Source organism: Ascaphus truei, chromosome 19, assembly GCF_040206685.1.
Source record: "Ascaphus truei isolate aAscTru1 chromosome 19, aAscTru1.hap1, whole genome shotgun sequence".
Lineage (NCBI taxonomy): Eukaryota > Metazoa > Chordata > Amphibia > Anura > Ascaphidae > Ascaphus > Ascaphus truei.
Genome location: NC_134501.1, coordinates 10,699,452 through 10,716,142, shown reverse-complemented (window position 1 = coordinate 10,716,142; position 16,691 = coordinate 10,699,452). Strand labels below are relative to the sequence as shown.

The 16,691-nt window shown below is 54.9% G+C and overlaps 1 protein-coding gene across 1 annotated transcript; it reads left to right on the top strand.

The window, feature by feature from the left end:
* Window positions 1–1,174: 1,174 nt before the first annotated feature.
* On the top strand, window positions 1,175–15,752 carry LOC142469837 (mitochondrial inner membrane m-AAA protease component AFG3L1-like). Its single transcript, XM_075576510.1, has 17 exons — window positions 1,175–1,367; window positions 3,029–3,107; window positions 3,530–3,598; window positions 4,435–4,535; window positions 5,398–5,547; window positions 5,948–6,016; window positions 6,332–6,456; window positions 6,750–7,020; window positions 7,785–7,922; window positions 8,949–9,102; window positions 10,251–10,358; window positions 10,472–10,597; window positions 10,763–10,873; window positions 11,158–11,273; window positions 11,406–11,606; window positions 12,786–12,980; window positions 13,196–15,752. The coding sequence occupies exons 1-17, from the start codon at window positions 1,278–1,280 to the stop codon at window positions 13,409–13,411; spliced, it is 2,319 nt and encodes a 772-aa protein (XP_075432625.1). The 5' UTR covers window positions 1,175–1,277; the 3' UTR covers window positions 13,412–15,752.
* The last annotated feature ends 939 nt before the right edge of the window (window positions 15,753–16,691 follow it).

Below are 16,691 nucleotides of genomic sequence, written 5' to 3'. Positions count from 1 at the left end.
GAAAACCGTGATGTGAAACGGATAAAGCCTGAACCCCCCACTTAAGATATTTTAAACAATTATCTGAATAAATTGATGATGATGGACAAATTAGAAGCTGAGACGAATAAAGAGTTAAGAACCGAGAATTTTAAAAAAAAATGGGAAAAATGTATTGCTACTATGTCACAACAAGATAAGAATTCAATCATACAGACATTTGAGCATACCTCACATGCCCGTGGTGTGATGCCTGTCAGTACCGGACCTGCTCTGTTATGGGGCAGGGTCACAAGCCATCCCCAGGGTTACAAAGGATGACACACTCCCCAAATTCTTGGTCCTTCCCCTGTGGAGTGGAAGGGCTTACCCCTTATCCCATTCAGGGGGTAAGATAGCTAAGGACGGGCTTGTGGGGCCTCAAGCTCTGTTGGTCTGCTCCAGGAAATACACATGCTGTGGAGCAGCCTGACCAAAATAAAGACTGTTGTACTGCCCATGGTGTGCTGTTTGATTCTGGGTCCAGAGAAGGTGCCCGTGAGGAGCTCCCGTTTTTAGCAGGAGCCTCACCGGCTGGAGGCGCTGCGCCATGTCAAGAAGGATGATAAAGGCTGTCCTGTTAAACTCCCTATACCATCTGCGGAGGCTCACGGCTCCTGAAGACCTACAGGTGAGCACCATACACTGATAGCAGTCTGATCTCCCGTAGGCTGCGGTCCCAGTCAACACTGTAGCTCGAGGGTGCAGCGCATGCACAGCGCTTCACTGCGATCTGAGGTCTGCGGGGAGAGGGAGAGATTGCAACAGGGGGGAGTAGTGAGGTTATTTGCAGGGGCAAACTGTAAACTCAATTTCCCTGTCTTTGGAAAATCTTGTAGTATGGCGCGGTTGCACCTTCCGCGCAAAGGTGCGTACTGGGCCCAGCCCCATTGAGGGGCGGTGCTTGAATGCACAGAAGGCCCTGGGACCGCAGCCGAAGGGGGGGAGGGGGAACAGGGCTACATATGTGTGTGTGTGTGTATATATATATATATATATAAATAATATTGACATTGCTGCTTCAATCAGCAGGGCATAAGGAACCAAAGTGTCTCGTCTTGGTTCCTACCCGGTGTTCAATAGGTGCAGAACACTGGGACTTTCCTTGAAGGACCCCCGCAGGGTGTCCATACTGCGCCTGTGCAGAATGCTACTCTCCTATTGGACGAGACGCGCTGTACGGTATCAGGCGCAGCCTGGTTGCCGGGCGCAGTCAGACGGAGTGACATTGCCCCAGTCCCGGTACAGTGAGCGGGGAGATGAGTCACGGGATCGGACGCCTGGTCGCGGCCGGGATATCCCGCGCCCTGCGGCTTAGGTGCGTGACCGGCGGAGCGGGACTGCGGCAGGTGAGGAGGCAGGAGCGGCGTGTCGGGGGGAGGGCTGAGTGACAGGAGCGGCGTGTCAGGGGGGCTGAGTGACAGGAGCGGCGTGTCGGGGGGAGGGCTGAGTGACAGGAGCGGCGTGTCGGGGGGAGGGCTGAGTGACAGGAGCGGCGTGTCGGGGGGAGGGCTGAGTGACAGGAGCGGCGTGTCGGGGGGAGGGCTGAGTGACAGGAGCGGCGTGTCGGGGGGAGGGCTGAGTGACAGGAGCGGCGTGTCGGGGGGAGGGCTGAGTGACAGGAGCGGCGTGTCGGGGGGGGGGGCTGTGTTACAGGAGCGGCGTGTCAGGGGGGGTCTGAGTGACAGGAGCGGCGTGTCAGGGGGGGTCTGAGTGACAGGAGCGGCGTGTCGGGGGGGGGCTGAGTGACAGGAGCGGCGTGTCGGGGGGGCTGAGTGACAGGAGCGGCGTGTCAGGGGGGGGCTGAGTGACAGGAGCGGCGTGTCGGGGGGAGGGCTGAGTGACAGGAGCGGCGTGTCGGGGGGGCTGAGTGACAGGAGCGGCGTGTCGGGGGGGGCTGAGTGACAGGAGCGGCGTGTCGGGGGGGGCTGAGTGACAGGAGCGGCTTGTCGGGGGGAGGGCTGAGTGACAGGAGCGGCGTGTCAGGGGGGAGGGCTGAGTGACAGTAGCGGTGTGTCGGGGGGAGGGCTGAGTGACAGGAGCGGCGTGTCGGGGGAGGGAGCTGAGTGACAGGAGCGGCGTGTCGGGGGGAGGGCTGAGTGACAGGAGCGGCGTGTCGGGGGGACTGAGTGACAGGAGCGGCGTGTCGGGGGGGAGGGCTGAGTGACAGGAGCGGTGTGTCGGGGGGGGGGGAGCTGAGTGACAGGAGCGGCGTGTCGGGGGGAGGGCTGAGTGACAGGAGCGGCGTGTCGGGGGGAAGGGCTGAGTGACAGGAGCGGCGTGTCGGGGGGGGGAGCTGAGAGACAGGAGCGGCGTGTCGGGGGGAAGGGCTGAGTGACAGGAGCGGCGTGTCGGGGGGAAGGGCTGAGTGACAGGAGCTGCGTGTCGGGGGGGGGAGCTGAGTGACAGGAGCGGCGTGTCGGGGGGAAGGGCTGAGTGACAGGAGCGGCGTGTCGGGGGGGGGAGCTGAGAGACAGGAGCGGCGTGTCGGGGGGAAGGGCTGAGTGACAGGAGCGGCGTGTCGGGGGGAAGGGCTGAGTGACAGGAGCGGCGTGTCGGGGGGAGGGCTGAGTGACAGGAGCGGCGTGTCAGGGGGCGGCTGAGTGACAGGAGCGGAGTGTTGGGGGGGCTGAGTGATCACAACTCCCAGCATACACTTGGGTGTGAGGGGCTGCAGGGTGACCCTGTGACCTGACTGCAGAGCTTGTCAGACCGTTGGCTCCAGTTCTGGATTTCTGTTCCTGTCCGAGGGGATTCTGGGGTTTTATTAAATGGGTCATAACTACAATTTCCAGAATGCTGAGGGGTGTGAGTTTAAATCCCAGGACTGGGCGTGTGGGCCCCTCAGTCCAGCAGTGCCCTGTGGGCCTGGGTCTTGCTCAGTGGGACGGGCTATTACACATACAATTACAAACTGATGCATCATCTCGTTGGTATCCATGTCGCTGTCATATATTTAGGGACTAAATCATCTCTTTGATGTTTGTGCCTCTTGATTCGGTTTGTGAAGAGAAGAATCGCGACACACTCCAGCCCTACGTGGAGACTGAGCCCAGCTGTGTCCTGTCTGGGGTCTAAACCACCCAAGGGTACGTGCCTCCTGCTCATCTCCCTGCCAGACACGGACACTGATTATCTTCGTTTTGGGGATGGCAACAAGGGTCCAGCAGACCTCCCTGTCTGATCCGGTGCTAGAAGGGACCGATTTATGGGACAGAGGACCGTTGTGGATATCACATATAAGTGTTGATTTGTCTCTCAAACCCTTTATTGGCCCGCAACACGCACCAATCTATTTTCACCCCTGTTTTGCAGCCAAGAGATGCTCAGCATTGTCATGCTTCCTCTCTGACACTCCATTTCCATTCTTCTTGCAACGCTGCCATATTTCTCTATCCCTCTCTCCTCTCCTGTTCCCACACTTTGCTTGCGCTCCTGAAGAGCTCTCACTGAAGTCTGCGAGTGTTCATTAAAGCTTCCTGCTCTTTTCTTTTCTTTTCTTTTCTTGAAGGGTTTGGGAAGTTTTTCAGGAAGAATGAGAAGGATTCAGACCCAGAGGGCACCGGTCCCGAAGCAGGCGGTAATAATGATTTCAATCTCATATAATCTGATCATCAGAGGAATAAGGCAAACTGATATCAACATATCTCTCCTTCCTACTTTAGAATAGTATGTAGTTGTGCTCCGAGATATTAAAATAATCACATAACTAAACGCCAAAGAAAAAGCTTATCTGGAGACTTTGGAGAACTATACCATTTTACTTTGGGATCTGTATTGATCTATCTATTGCACTCATGTAGGGATTATTTCTCCTTTGGTGTGGTATCTTTGTGAGCAATGTTCTTTGACTATCTTCTTGCACCAACACCTTTTTATAGTACTGTGGTATTGGGCTGTAATTCCAATTGGAGATCCAGCCTTCCTTGCTGCTCCATCGATGTGATCCATAGGATGCTGTATTAATTCTGTCCCCCCATGAATTGTTTGCACTTTGACTGGTTCAGCTCGGTGTAGAATAGTGACCTCTTTGTGTTTTTTCTTTTGACTTTTTTTTGCCTTATTTATCTGTCTCTGATATTTTGTATGAAGTAATTAATTTTATGATATACTCTCTGCGTGCCTGATTTTAGGTAGCTTCTGCTTGCTAGCAAGATTTTTCTTTGGTGTTTAGTTGGGTAATAACAATTTGTATAATGAGAGGCTTGAGGAGCCCACGTGATATTTACAAACTATTCCCCTACTACACACAGTTCTGTCACTGCACCTCAAACATGTCCTGTAGCCTCCCCTAAGCACACACTGTTACCCTTGTACTGCACCCTCCTACAAACACACAGCTCTACCACTCTGCTGAATTCTGCAGCATCCTTTGCTATTCCTTAAACCACTCTTCCACCCCCCTCTCCCCAATAGATAAGGCAAAGGATTCTGCGTCACAAGGAAGCGGGGGGAGCAACAAAAACAAGGGCGATGGCAAGAAAGATGAGGCCTTGTGGTGGAGACGGCTGCAGAAGGTGAGTACATAAAGTGAAACAGAACGAGTAGCCCGAGCTCACAGGGCACACAGTGCTGTCACAGCACCTAGAGAGCGACCCAACCATCATCTGACAAACAGCTTGGCTTTCGGGAGAGAGAGAGCAGGTTTCTGATGGACGTTAATCATTGTAAAGGGTTAACCATATTATGCATTAATAGGAGCCATGGGATTTATCATTCCATTTACTACAGGAGGAGATTGGGCGGTAGTTTAGAGCGATGGTTTCCAATCCGTGCGCTGTGTAATTCTGGGCTTTTCGAGATAGCAATGGGCAATTTTATTCTTCATTATTCAGTTTTATATATTGCCATATTTTGTTTTTGAAGTTATTAAATGTCAAACTGTAAAGTTATAAATGACATTAACTGTTGGACAGGAAAAAATAAATGACAAGCCCTACACTGTCTGTGTGTGTGTGTGTGTGTGTGTGTGTGTGTGTGTGTGTGTGTGTGTGTGTGTGTGTGTGTGTGTGTGTGTGTTAGGTGGATGGGTTCAGCGAAGCCGCAATATATTTTTATAGCAAATCCGCAGTCCTTAAAAGGTTGAAAGCCTGTGTTTTAGAGGGATTAGAAAGCAAAGGTCCACACCTTTTTAATTACTAGCGGACTCCAATCATGCTTTTTGACAGACTGTTTTGATCGTTGGGTGTTTGTAGATATACTCTGCACTTCTGTATTTTGCAGCATGTTCTTTTTAAGGCCTTAGTGGTTGCTTCTTTTATTGATGGCGCACAGACATGGGATAGTGTAGGAGATGCCTGTGCAGAACGGCCCAGCTCCCTGTGTGTGGGTGACACAGGCTCGCAGTGCCCCTGTTTATCTCTCCCGCTGTCTTTGCAGGGCGATTTCCCGTGGGATGATAAGGATTTCCGGTACCTGGTTATCATGGCTACCGGAATCGCCAGCGGATTTCTCCTGTTCTATCTGCGAGATCCCGGGAGAGAGATCAACTGGAAGGAGTTTGTGCACCTGTACCTGGCAAGGGGAGTGGTGAGTGAGCATCATAGAGCAAGCGCTCACTCAAAGCCTGTGAGAAAGCGTGCTGGGAGAGAGAGCCATGCACAGAGAGTGTGACATAGAGCTGTACAGTAACGCCACATGACCCACGGAGATAACCTGATACCTCCAAGGAAAGGTACAGACATAAAAACATCGGGAGCAGAGCGAGGGCCCGTGGTGCGGAGTGCGACCCGAGCGCGAGGGGGGCCCCCAAGGCGTGCAGGCCGAGCACAAGGTGGGGCCCGCGTGTAGGCCGAGAGATTTTGTTTCTTTGTAGCAGAGGGTATACCTGCCATTTTCCTGCGCTTGTCATCACCCAGAGCTGAGGTGCAGCCCTCTCCCTGCTCAGCCTGTATCCTCCCCCTCTCCCCCCTCCTCTGTTCTCCTGCAGGTGGACCGTCTAGAGGTTGTCAACAAGCAGTTTGTGCGAGTGATTCCTGCAGCGGGAACCAGCTCAGAGGTGTGTGATGTACAGTGTGTTACTGCTCCACAGAGGGGGATTAAAGGGTTAACCCTATTGAATGGTGTGCATGTTAGATTTCTCATTAGTGTGGTGGTTTCCCCCTCCCAGCACTGAAAGAGTTACTTTATATACAAGTTTATTACGACTGGAAATAAACATCAGTGATGTACTATGGGTCAGTGATTGGGCTGCAGGGAGACGCTTGTGATCTCTCTGTTGCTGTGATATACTCGTTACAGGGGACAGTGAGAGCTCAGGGGAGGAATAAGTGCTTCTGAGGGTGCAGGGGTTAACTGTCCATGTGACCCCCAGAAATACGTGTGGTTTAACATCGGCAGTGTGGACAGCTTTGAGCGTAACCTGGACACCGCGCAGCAGGAGCTGGGGATAGATCCGACCCACCGCGTGTCCGTCATATACTCTACGGAGAGCGACGGGTGAGTGTGTGAGAGCGGCAGACGTGGCGGGCGCCCACAAGCGCAGTGAGAGTGCAGACATGGCGGGAGTGAGTGAGCCTGGACATGCAAGGATCTGTTCTTGGCCTTCACCGCAGTATGAAAGGATTCGGAGCCTCTGGGGAAATGTTCCTCCAGAGTTTTTCTGGCAGCATTCCACCCAGGAGGTGGCTGCATGAGATGAACGTCGCCCTGCTGGCTGAATGCCAAATAAATAAGAATGGTACATTTTTTAACACCCTCTGTCTCCTCTCCTCGCCCTCTGTCTCCCGTAGATCCTTCTTGATGAGCCTCATACCCACGCTGCTCCTAGTTGGGTTCTTATTGTACAGCGTACGCAAGGGCTCCATGGGGCCCAGCCGGGGTGGGAGAGGCGGGGGGCTGTTCGGGGTGGGAGAGACGACGGCCAAGATGCTGAAGGGGAACATTGATGTGAAGTTTAAGGACGTGGCCGGATGTGAGGAGGCGAAGATCGAGATCATGGAATTTGTGAACTTCCTGAAGAATCCCAAACAGTATCAGGAGCTGGGCGCCAAGATCCCCAGGGTGAGGGGCAGGGTGACGGCAGGGTGCCAAGATCCCAAGGGTGAGGGGCAGGGTGACGGCAGGGCGCCAAGATCCCCAGGGTGAGGGGCAGGATACAGGGGCGGGGCAAAGTGATGGCAGGGCGCCAAGATCCCAAGTGTGAGGGGCAGGGTGACGGCAGGGCGCCAAGATCCCCAGGGTGAGGGGCAGGATACAGGGGCGGGGCAGGGTGACGGCAGGGCGCCAAGATCCCCAGGGTGAGGGGCAGGATACAGGGGCGGGGCAAAGTGACGGCAGGGCGCCAAGATCCCCAGGGTGAGGGGCAGGATACAGGGGAGGGGCAAAGTGACGGCGGGGCACCAAGATCCCCAGGGTGAGGGGCAGGATACAGGGGAGGGGCAAAGTGACGGCAGGGCGCCAAGATCCCCAGGGTGAGGGGCAGGATACAGGGGAGGGGCAAAGTGACGGCAGGGCACCAAGATCCCCAGGGTGAGGGGCAGGATACAGGGGAGGGGCAAAGTGACGGCAGGGCACCAAGATCCCCAGGGGCAGAGGGAGCATGATAAAGGGGAGGGATGAGAATGGGGTACCAAGATCTGCAGGATGAGGAGCGGGGGATTGATGGGGTGAGAGTACAGGTCTGGGGGTGCCCAGGGTAGGAGCCTAGGTGCTTTGTGAGGGGGATGGGGGGGAAGCTTGATGTCCACTCTGTGTGGATTTCTTGGGATGCTTAATCCATACCTTCTCTCTGGTCATTTATTTTTCATCTCTCCTTTCCCCCCTAGGGAGCGGTGCTCACTGGTCCCCCTGGCACTGGAAAGACCCTCCTTGCCAAAGCAACAGCCGGCGAAGCCAGCGTGCCGTTTATCACCGTGAACGGCTCTGAGTTCCTGGAGATGTTTGTGGGGGTTGGTCCGGCCAGGGTAAGTCGTGTACGGGGGGAGTGAACAGCCTGAGGTCCCTGGAGCAGAGCCATCTCTCATCACTGGTTGTGTACGGGGGGGGGGAGTGAACAGCCTGAGGTCCCTGGAGCAGAGCCATCTCTCATCGCTGGTTGTGTACGGGGGGGGGGAGTGAACAGCCTGAGGTCCCTGGAGCAGAGCCATCTCTCATCGCTGGTTGTGTACGGGGGGAGTGAACAGCCTGAGGTCCCTGGAGCAGAGCCATCTCTCATCACTGGTTGTGTACGGGGGGGGGGGAGTGAACAGCCTGAGGTCCCTGGAGCAGAGCCATCTCTCATCGCTGGTTGTGTACGGGGGGGGGGGGGGGTGAGTGATCAGGCTGAGGTCCCTGGTGCAGAGCCATCTCTCATCACTGGTTGTGTACGGGGGGGGGAGTGAACAGCCTGAGGTCCCTGGAGCAGAGCCATCTCTCATCACTGGTTGTGTATGGGGGGGTGTGAGTGAACGGGCTGAGGTCCCTGGAGCAGAGCCATCTCTCATCGCTGGTTGTGTATGGGGGGGGGGGGGGTGTGAGTGAACAGCCTGAGGTCCCTGGAGCAGAGCCATCTCTCATCGCTGGTTGTGTACGGGGGGGAGGAGGAGTGAACGGGCTGAGGTCCCTGGAGCAGAGCCATCTCTCATCGCTGGTTGTGTACGGGGGGGAGGAGGAGTGAACGGGCTGAGGTCCCTGGAGCAGAGCCATCTCTCATCGCTGGTTGTGTACGGGGGGGAGGAGGAGTGAACGGGCTGAGGTCCCTGGAGCAGAGCCATCTCTCACTGGTTGTGTACGGGGGGGGGAGTGAACAGCCTGAGGTCCCTGGAGCAGAGCCATCTCTCATCACTGGTTGTGTATGGGGGGGGGGGGTGAGTGAACAGCCTGAGGTCCCTGGAGCGGAGCCTTCTCTCATCGCTGGTTGTGTACGGGGGGGCGGGGGGGGTGTGAGTGAACGGGCTGAGGTCCCTGGAGCAGAGCCATCTCTCACTGGTTGTCGCCATCGCCCCACGCAGGTACGGGACATGTTTGCGATGGCTCGGAAGAATGCGCCCTGCATCCTTTTCATCGATGAGATTGACGCGGTGGGCAGGAAGAGAGGACAAGGGAACTTTGGCGGTCAGAGCGAGCAGGAAAACACCCTGAACCAGCTGCTGGTGGAAATGGACGGTGAGCGTCGCCCACGTGTGGCGCTAAGAGGGACACGTGTGGCGCTAAGAGGGAGTGTAAAGCAGCAATTCTCTCCTCTCTCTTTGTGTTTGCATCGGCTCTTTCCTGCTGTTTTTACCAATCTCGCCCTTTCTACATTTTGTAGCTGACTTCTCAGTTGCTGGAAATGTGCCCACATGGGAGGTTAAAATGGCCACCGTCATTTACCCTCATTAAGACAGCAGAGGTTGTCATGGTAACTGCTGATGCCAGTGACATGATAAACGGGGGGGGAATTAAGATTTGTAAAAAAAAACAGCACTTCTGATGTTAGAAAAAGCATTTTTATGCTTTCTACGGTGGTCCTTTCCTTCCATATGTGAAAGCTTAGGCATTTGGATTCACATCTTCTAAAACAGGGGTCTCAAACTCAGTCCTTTAGGGCCACCAACAGGCCAGGTTTTATGGATAGCCCAGCTTCAGCACAGGTGGCTCAATCAGTCCCAGCTTTAGCACAGGTGGCTGCCTTTAACTGAGCCACTGATTGAGCCACCTGTGCTGAAGTGGGGATATCCATAAAAGTTGGCCACTCCAGGTCTAACCTGTTCTCTGCTTCAGAAACAAGGCAACACAATGACCACGCACCGCAATGGGCTGATCCGTACGCCTTGCACCAGCGCGGGACACGCGGTTACAAAGTCACAAATACATACAGTGGTTCTCAGCACGCGGAAAAAATCCGACAATAACACGGTTACAAAGTGATCGCTGCGCAGCTTCTATCGCAGGCCCCTTTGGCAGCAGAGAGTTAAAGGGAGGGGAGGGAGAAGGCGGCGGGGTGTACAGGCTCCGATCCTGAAGGTTACAATTAATCCAAAGTCGTGATGATACATGAGGCCGTTGAGGACGGAGTATGAGACCCCTGTAGCTAAAAGATAAGCAGCGGTCTGTGCGACTCTTATCTTCTTTCTAGCGGGAAGTAAATAAAACAGAAGAGACGGCCTCCGTGTTCTAACATCAGAGGTTCCCCCCCCCGTCCCTCCTGCTCCCCCCCGTCCCTCCTGCTCCCCCCCCGCCTCCTGCTCCCCCCCTTCCCCTCCTGCTTCTCCCCTCCCCCCCCCCCCGGGTCTGAAAGCTGAGCTCTTCCTGTTTGTTTCTCCGCTGTTCAGGGTTTAATACCAGCACTAACGTGGTGATCCTCGCGGGCACGAACCGGCCGGACATCCTGGATCCGGCCCTGATGAGACCCGGACGATTTGATCGTCAGATCTTCATCGGTAACAAACACTTTGATCTCTGCCAGCGATGCACGCGGCAGCGTTAACTCTGCCACCCACCGCGCCGACCATCTCGTGTGAAAGGCGCATCTGCTTCTTCTCTCCCCTTCCAGGTCCCCCTGACATAAAAGGCAGAGCCTCCATTTTTAAAGTCCACCTGCGGCCCTTGAAGCTGTCCGAGAGCCTCAGTAAGGACGCTTTATCCCGGAAGCTAGCGGCTCTGACTCCCGGATTCACAGGTAAGGGAGGGGGCGCACATCCTGCGAGGGGGGAGGGTCTCGTGGTGTCCCCTCTGGTGGGGGGGGCTGTGTTGCTGCAGGTAACTGATGCGTGGCTCCTATGTGCAGCGCAGCACGTATCGGGGTCCTACACAGACCCCCCCTCACCTCCCGCTCCCCCCTCAGGCGCTGACATAGCCAACGTGTGCAACGAGGCGGCTCTGATAGCTGCGCGGTACCTGCAGCCACACGTGGAGGAGAAGCACTTCGAACAGGCCATCGAGCGCGTCATCGGAGGTGAGCCAAGGGGATGCACACACCTCCCCCACACCGCCTGCAGGGGGCACTGCCACAGGATGTGACGTTACAGGGCAGAGAATGCTCTGCTGTCACTGTACAATGTCACCTGTAATGCTCGTTATGGGGTCAGACCACAAGTACGTTACACAGGTAGTTTTGGGATGTGCAGATTGGGGTCAGACCGAGTGACCGTAGCCCTCCCCACATTGACCAATGTGCCCTCCTCTCTCGTCCCCCCCATATATATCTGCCATTGATTGACCTTTCCCTGGTGTTTGCAGGACTGGAGAAAAAGACCCAGGTCCTGCAGCCGGCCGAGAAGCGTACTGTGGCTTACCACGAGGCCGGACACGCCGTGGTGGGGTGGTTCCTGGAGCATGCTGACCCCCTGCTCAAGGTATCCTTATCCCACGCTGTCATTATCAGAGAGCCCATAAAGATCAGGGGAGGGGGCTCTGCCTGTGCAAACACACCGTGACATTGGAGGAAATGAGACCCTCCGCTCACCGGTGTCTCTCCCCATCTGCAGGTATCCATCATCCCCCGGGGGAAGGGTTTGGGGTACGCACAGTACCTTCCCAAAGAGCAGTACCTGTACACGCGGGAGCAGCTGTTTGACCGCATGTGCATGATGCTGGGGGGACGCGTGTCGGAGCAGCTCTTCTTTGGGCGCATCACCACGGGGGCACAAGACGATCTGAAGAAAGTCACGCAGAGCGCATACGCACAGGTGAGGGGAAGCGTGTACAGAACATGTATGTAATGGAGCACGTGTGCAGAGATCGGGCGCATGGCATGCACAGGTAACAGTAGGAGTATTGTATGTAGGGAGGTGACAGCATGTGTAGGCTTGTTTGTAATAGGACAAGTGTGCCCCTGTTCTCATTCCCATGGGGTTAGAGTTCATGCTTACCGGGCAGCGGTGCCCCGTCCTGTGACGCACGGTGCCCCGTCCTGTGACGCACGCCCCGTCCTGTGGCGCACGGTGCCCCGTTCCTGTGACGCACGGTGCCCCGTTCCTGTGACGCCCGGTGCCCCGTTCCTGTGACGCCCGGTGCCCCGTTCCTGTGACGCCCGGTGCCCCGTTCCTGTGACGCCCGGTGCCCCGTTCCTGTGACGCCCGTTGCCCCGTTCCTGTGACGCCCGTTGCCCCGTTCCTGTGACGCCCGTTGCCCCGTTCCTGTGACGCCCGTTGCCCCGTTCCTGTGACGCCCGTTGCCCCGTTCCTGTGACGCCCGTTGCCCCGTTCCTGTGACGCCCGTTGCCCCGTTCCTGTGACGCCCGTTGCCCCGTTCCTGTGACGCCCGTTGCCCCGTTCCTGTGACGCCCGTTGCCCCGTTCCTGTGACGCCCGTTGCCCCGTTCCTGTGACGCCCGTTGCCCCGTTCCTGTGACGCCCGTTGCCCCGTTCCTGTGACGCCCGTTGCCCCGTTCCTGTGACGCCCGTTCCTGTGACGCCCGTTGCCCCGTTCCTGTGACGCCCGTTGCCCCGTTCCTGTGACGCCCGTTGCCCCGTTCCTGTGACGCCCGTTGCCCCGTTCCTGTGACGCCCGTTGCCCCGTTCCTGTGACGCCCGTTGCCCCGTTCCTGTGACGCCCGTTGCCCCGCTCCTGTGACGCCCGTTGCCCCGCTCCTGTGACGCCCGTTGCCCCGTTCCTGTGACGCCCGTTGCCCCGCTCCTGTGACGCCCGTTGCCCCGCTCCTGTGACGCCCGTTGCCCCGTTCCTGTGACGCCCGGTGCCCCGTTCCTGTGACGCCCGTTGCCCCGCTCCTGTGACGCCCGTTGCCCCGCTCCTGTGACGCCCGTTGCCCCGCTCCTGTGACGCCCGTTGCCCCGTTCCTGTGACGCCCGTTGCCCCTGGCAGCTGTGTGGGGGCTATTCCCTATTGATCTTTTCCCTCACCCCCCAGATCGTGCAGTTTGGGATGAGCGAGAAGCTGGGGCAGGTCTCCTTTGATCTCCCGCGGCAGGGGGAGATGCTGACGGAGAAGCCGTACAGCGAGGCCACGGCAGAGCTCATCGACCAGGAGGCCAGATACCTCATCAGCTCGGCTTACGACAGGACTATGGAGCTGCTGACACAGTGCAAGGAGCAGGTGGAGAAGGTGAGGGGACCCCAGGGTGATGGCTGTGAGGGATGCGGCAGAAGCTTCTGTTCTGCCGCCTCCTGTATGAGGGTATCACAGTGTGTAAAGCTCTGAACAATGTGACAGACATTTAACAGAGTCCATAAAACAGCACCAGATTTACACTAGGAGAGGGGGTCCCTGTGTTGTCTGGAAAGGTCCACGAGCTGATACCTCGTCTCTTCTGCTCACAGGTTGGGAAGCGTCTGTTGGAGAAGGAAGTCCTGGATAAATCGGACATGATCGAGCTTCTGGGGCCCAGACCCTTCCCCGAGAAATACTCGTACGAAGAGTTTGTGGAGGGGACGGGGAGCTTTGAGGAGGACACGTCTCTCCCCGAGGGGTTGAAGGATTGGAACCAGGAGAGGGGGGAAGAGAAAGAGCAGACGAGGCAGGAAAAAGCTGCATAACCTCTTCCCTACCCCATGGGCCTGGAATTAAATGCTCACATAGATAGGTCAGCAGCTCAGGGAGGGTGTCAGGCATTCAAGGGACTGTAACTCTCCCCTGCACTCCAGTCCTTACCACATGTGCCTCACTTATAGGGGGGAGTTCTTCTGTCTGAGATCACTCCCAGATCCTGTGTCTGGTTATGCAGGAGCGAGGCTGAGCTGTAGTAACATGGTAGCTCCCTTCATTTAGTACTGTTATACATTCTATTCTTCCTCCCTGGTCCTAATTCCCGGAGCTGCAAGCTGCTTGTGGACCCGTGTAACATAATGTGCATACTCTGCCCCCAGTACTGACGCAGGGAATCGGTGTGGGCACGCTGGGTAACATCTCAGATACACGTTTTGGTTTGCACTCCAGTGGCTGTAATGTTGGCGAAATCACTGTCTTGTCTCAGTTAACCCTAGACTACCGATCATTATCTGTTGTCTAATGTGGGACCTGCCAGTGCAGACCTGCGTGCCCGAAATACTCTGCCACAATGCCACTCCGGCTGTGGCTGCACCATGCTTTAGGTGGAAGGTGCTGTATAAACACAAGTATTCTACTGATGATATCCCTTGGGCCAGTACTGACAGGTGTGTTAACCCCTTCATGGCCTGGGCATGTCTTTGCAGGCAGCACTGGGGATACAGGAGGTTTAGAGACCAGCTGAGTGTTCGGTGTAACCAGTGTCTCCTTGATACGGTTCTGTCAGGAATGTGTCACCCTTGCTTCTGGTATTAGGTGCCGCCTGCGCATGACTTTATAGATGTGAGTTTTCTGCGGTCTCTGTCCTCGGCGGTGCTCCCGTTCCCACCCCTTTATGTTCAGAGTGCCGAAGAACATTTCTTTAGCTGAGAATGCCGCCATGTAACCCTGTTCAGGGCTGGAGGCCGCAGCCGAGCAGTGAATATCCTCCCACCTCCGCGGTGACACGGTTAACGCCATGCACTCTGGGGCAGAGAGTTGGGTGTCTATCTGGTGCCCTCACAGCGTCACTGAACCAGGTTCAATGACATCGCTGCCACCTGGAACAAGTGGCACAGGAATGGAAGAGACTGTTCAAACGTTTCAGGGACCCCTTTCTGCAACACGGCCCTTGTATGTTTAGATAGGTCTGTGGTGCAGCTGAGCGACTCCTTAAATCTATACATTTGGAAGATCCTTTCCCCCTGGGTATAAAGCAGGTTGTTTTTATGTGTTACTGAGTAGTTCTATTTCCAGCGACAGGTCGGACTACGCTGATACAAGCGGTGTCTCGCACTGCAGGAACACCTTGTACACACGGAGCTGTGTTGAGCGTGTGCAGGCACCCTGTGAATAATATGTACGCTGCTTCCCTCCGTGCGTTCTGGGCCTCTCGTTATTCGCTACTTTTGTAGCGATGGCGGACTCCTTATTGTAGTGCGGTCGTTAGAATCCTAGACCGCAGCCTGGGCCCTAAAACGTCCCTCTGCTGTGGTCATGAATAAATAATCTTTCCTCCCGGATACAAGAAGCGCGCTTCTACCTCCCAACAACCGCGCCAGTAATTATTTATCAGGCTAAATCTCTTGCTTTTTATTTCTAATTGACTGAGCAGGAACAGAAGGGAATAGCCCAGCCTTTCACAGGAGAACAGTGATCGTGCTGGAGAGAGGCGGCCCGAGCCGGGCTCTACCTCCCACAACAAAGACCATTGTATACACGCCCTCCGAGCAGCGCCTGTTACTGTCAGACACGGCCCTGCTGGAGTTGTGCTGGGAGCCAGAGATGTGATTAATTCAGCGTTCACATCTGTATTCCCAGATTGTGATACCGTGGGTAGGATGTCTGTCTGCATCTCCATGTTTCATGCTCAGTCTGTTTTTTAAGTACGCGGGTTGTGACTGCACAATCATTTCTATCTGTTTAATGCTCAACAACTGGCCTCCAATTGTAAATTTTCCCCCAAATTCCATATTTTCCCCCAAATTCCAGGACTGGATTTCACCTCCAGATGCCCAGGAAATGTATCGATCCCCACGTTTAATATCACTATTAACGCTCAAAACTATTTTTTGTTTTATTATTTTAAATTGTCACACCAAAAAAGAGGTGCGGTTGTGTTCCGATCCACAGAGACGGGTGTATTAAAGGGTCCGTTTGCTGGTTTGATCAGTGTCCTCTCGGCAGTATGATACAAACCCCCTCATCATGAGTCTGAATCCTGATTCACAGAGAATCCCCTCTCGCCGCTGCCATGCGACACGCTCATTCTCGTAACATTGTTTTAAATAGTTATTTCAAACCAATATTTATGTGAAGGTGCTTGTACTGAGAATAAAGGTTATTTTATGACGTGTGTGTCTCCCCAACTCCAGGCCTACTGTGCATGCAATGTCTTGTATGTAATGTATAACTCTGTTCATGTAATGTAACTATGTATTTGTAACCATGTATTGCCATCATAACTGTGCCCAGGACATACTTGAAAACAAGAGGTAACTCTCAATATATTACTTCCTGGTAAAATATTTTATAAATAAATAAGCACCACCAACAGGTCAGGTTTTCAGGATATCCCTGCTTCAGCACAGGTGGCTCAATCAGTCTGCTTCAGCTGAAGTGGCTCAGTCTTTGAGCCGCCTGTGCTGAAGCAGGGATGTCCTGAAACCTGACCTGTTGTTGGGGGCCCTTGAGGACTGCAATTTAACCAGTTATCTGCAGAGGGGCCTGCAGCACATTGGCAGTTCAAGAGTTGAGTCTCTCTTGTCATGCAGTTGCATTATTTACTGTTCAATTAGTGTTTTGAGGTGTTGATTAGTTACCATCTGCAGTGCCTGGCTGTCTGTTCCATGCACTCTGCTCCTGTGGAGGTGTCAAAAGCAGAGACTGAATCTCCTGAGAGGATGCCACAATTAACCTCTTCCCTGCCTGCATAGTACAAATACACAGCTCCTGCGTGCTCTGATATGGAGGTTTGAGTCCACGCTGTAGATAATATATATATATATATATATATACATATATACACACATACACCCCCCCCCCCCCCCCCCAGGGGCAAAAGGAGTGCTCTTGAGTGTGGCCAATTGCATACAACACAAGACACAAATACCCAATGCTACATCCTATGTGACAGAATGCATAGTACAATACTTCAATGTTAGTATTCTCATGAGTAAGGGTCATTTAGTTAAACCCTTTGGGGTTAGAGATTGCTGGATTGTGTGTTTATTAATTTTCAGCGGGTATCAGTTTGGAGGTTAGTGCCCCCCCCCCCCTCCCAGGGTTTGA

Bases quoted from the DNA above. Each gene is read 5' to 3' on its own strand.
- LOC142469837 (XM_075576510.1), top strand. From the start codon at position 1,278: ATGAGTCACGGGATCGGACGCCTGGTCGCGGCCGGGATATCCCGCGCC. The intron at 3,108-3,529 runs GTACGTGCCTCC...CTTTTCTTGAAG, and splicing joins GGGGTCTAAACCACCCAAGG to GGTTTGGGAAGTTTTTCAGG. The intron at 4,536-5,397 runs GTGAGTACATAA...CTGTCTTTGCAG, and splicing joins GGTGGAGACGGCTGCAGAAG to GGCGATTTCCCGTGGGATGA.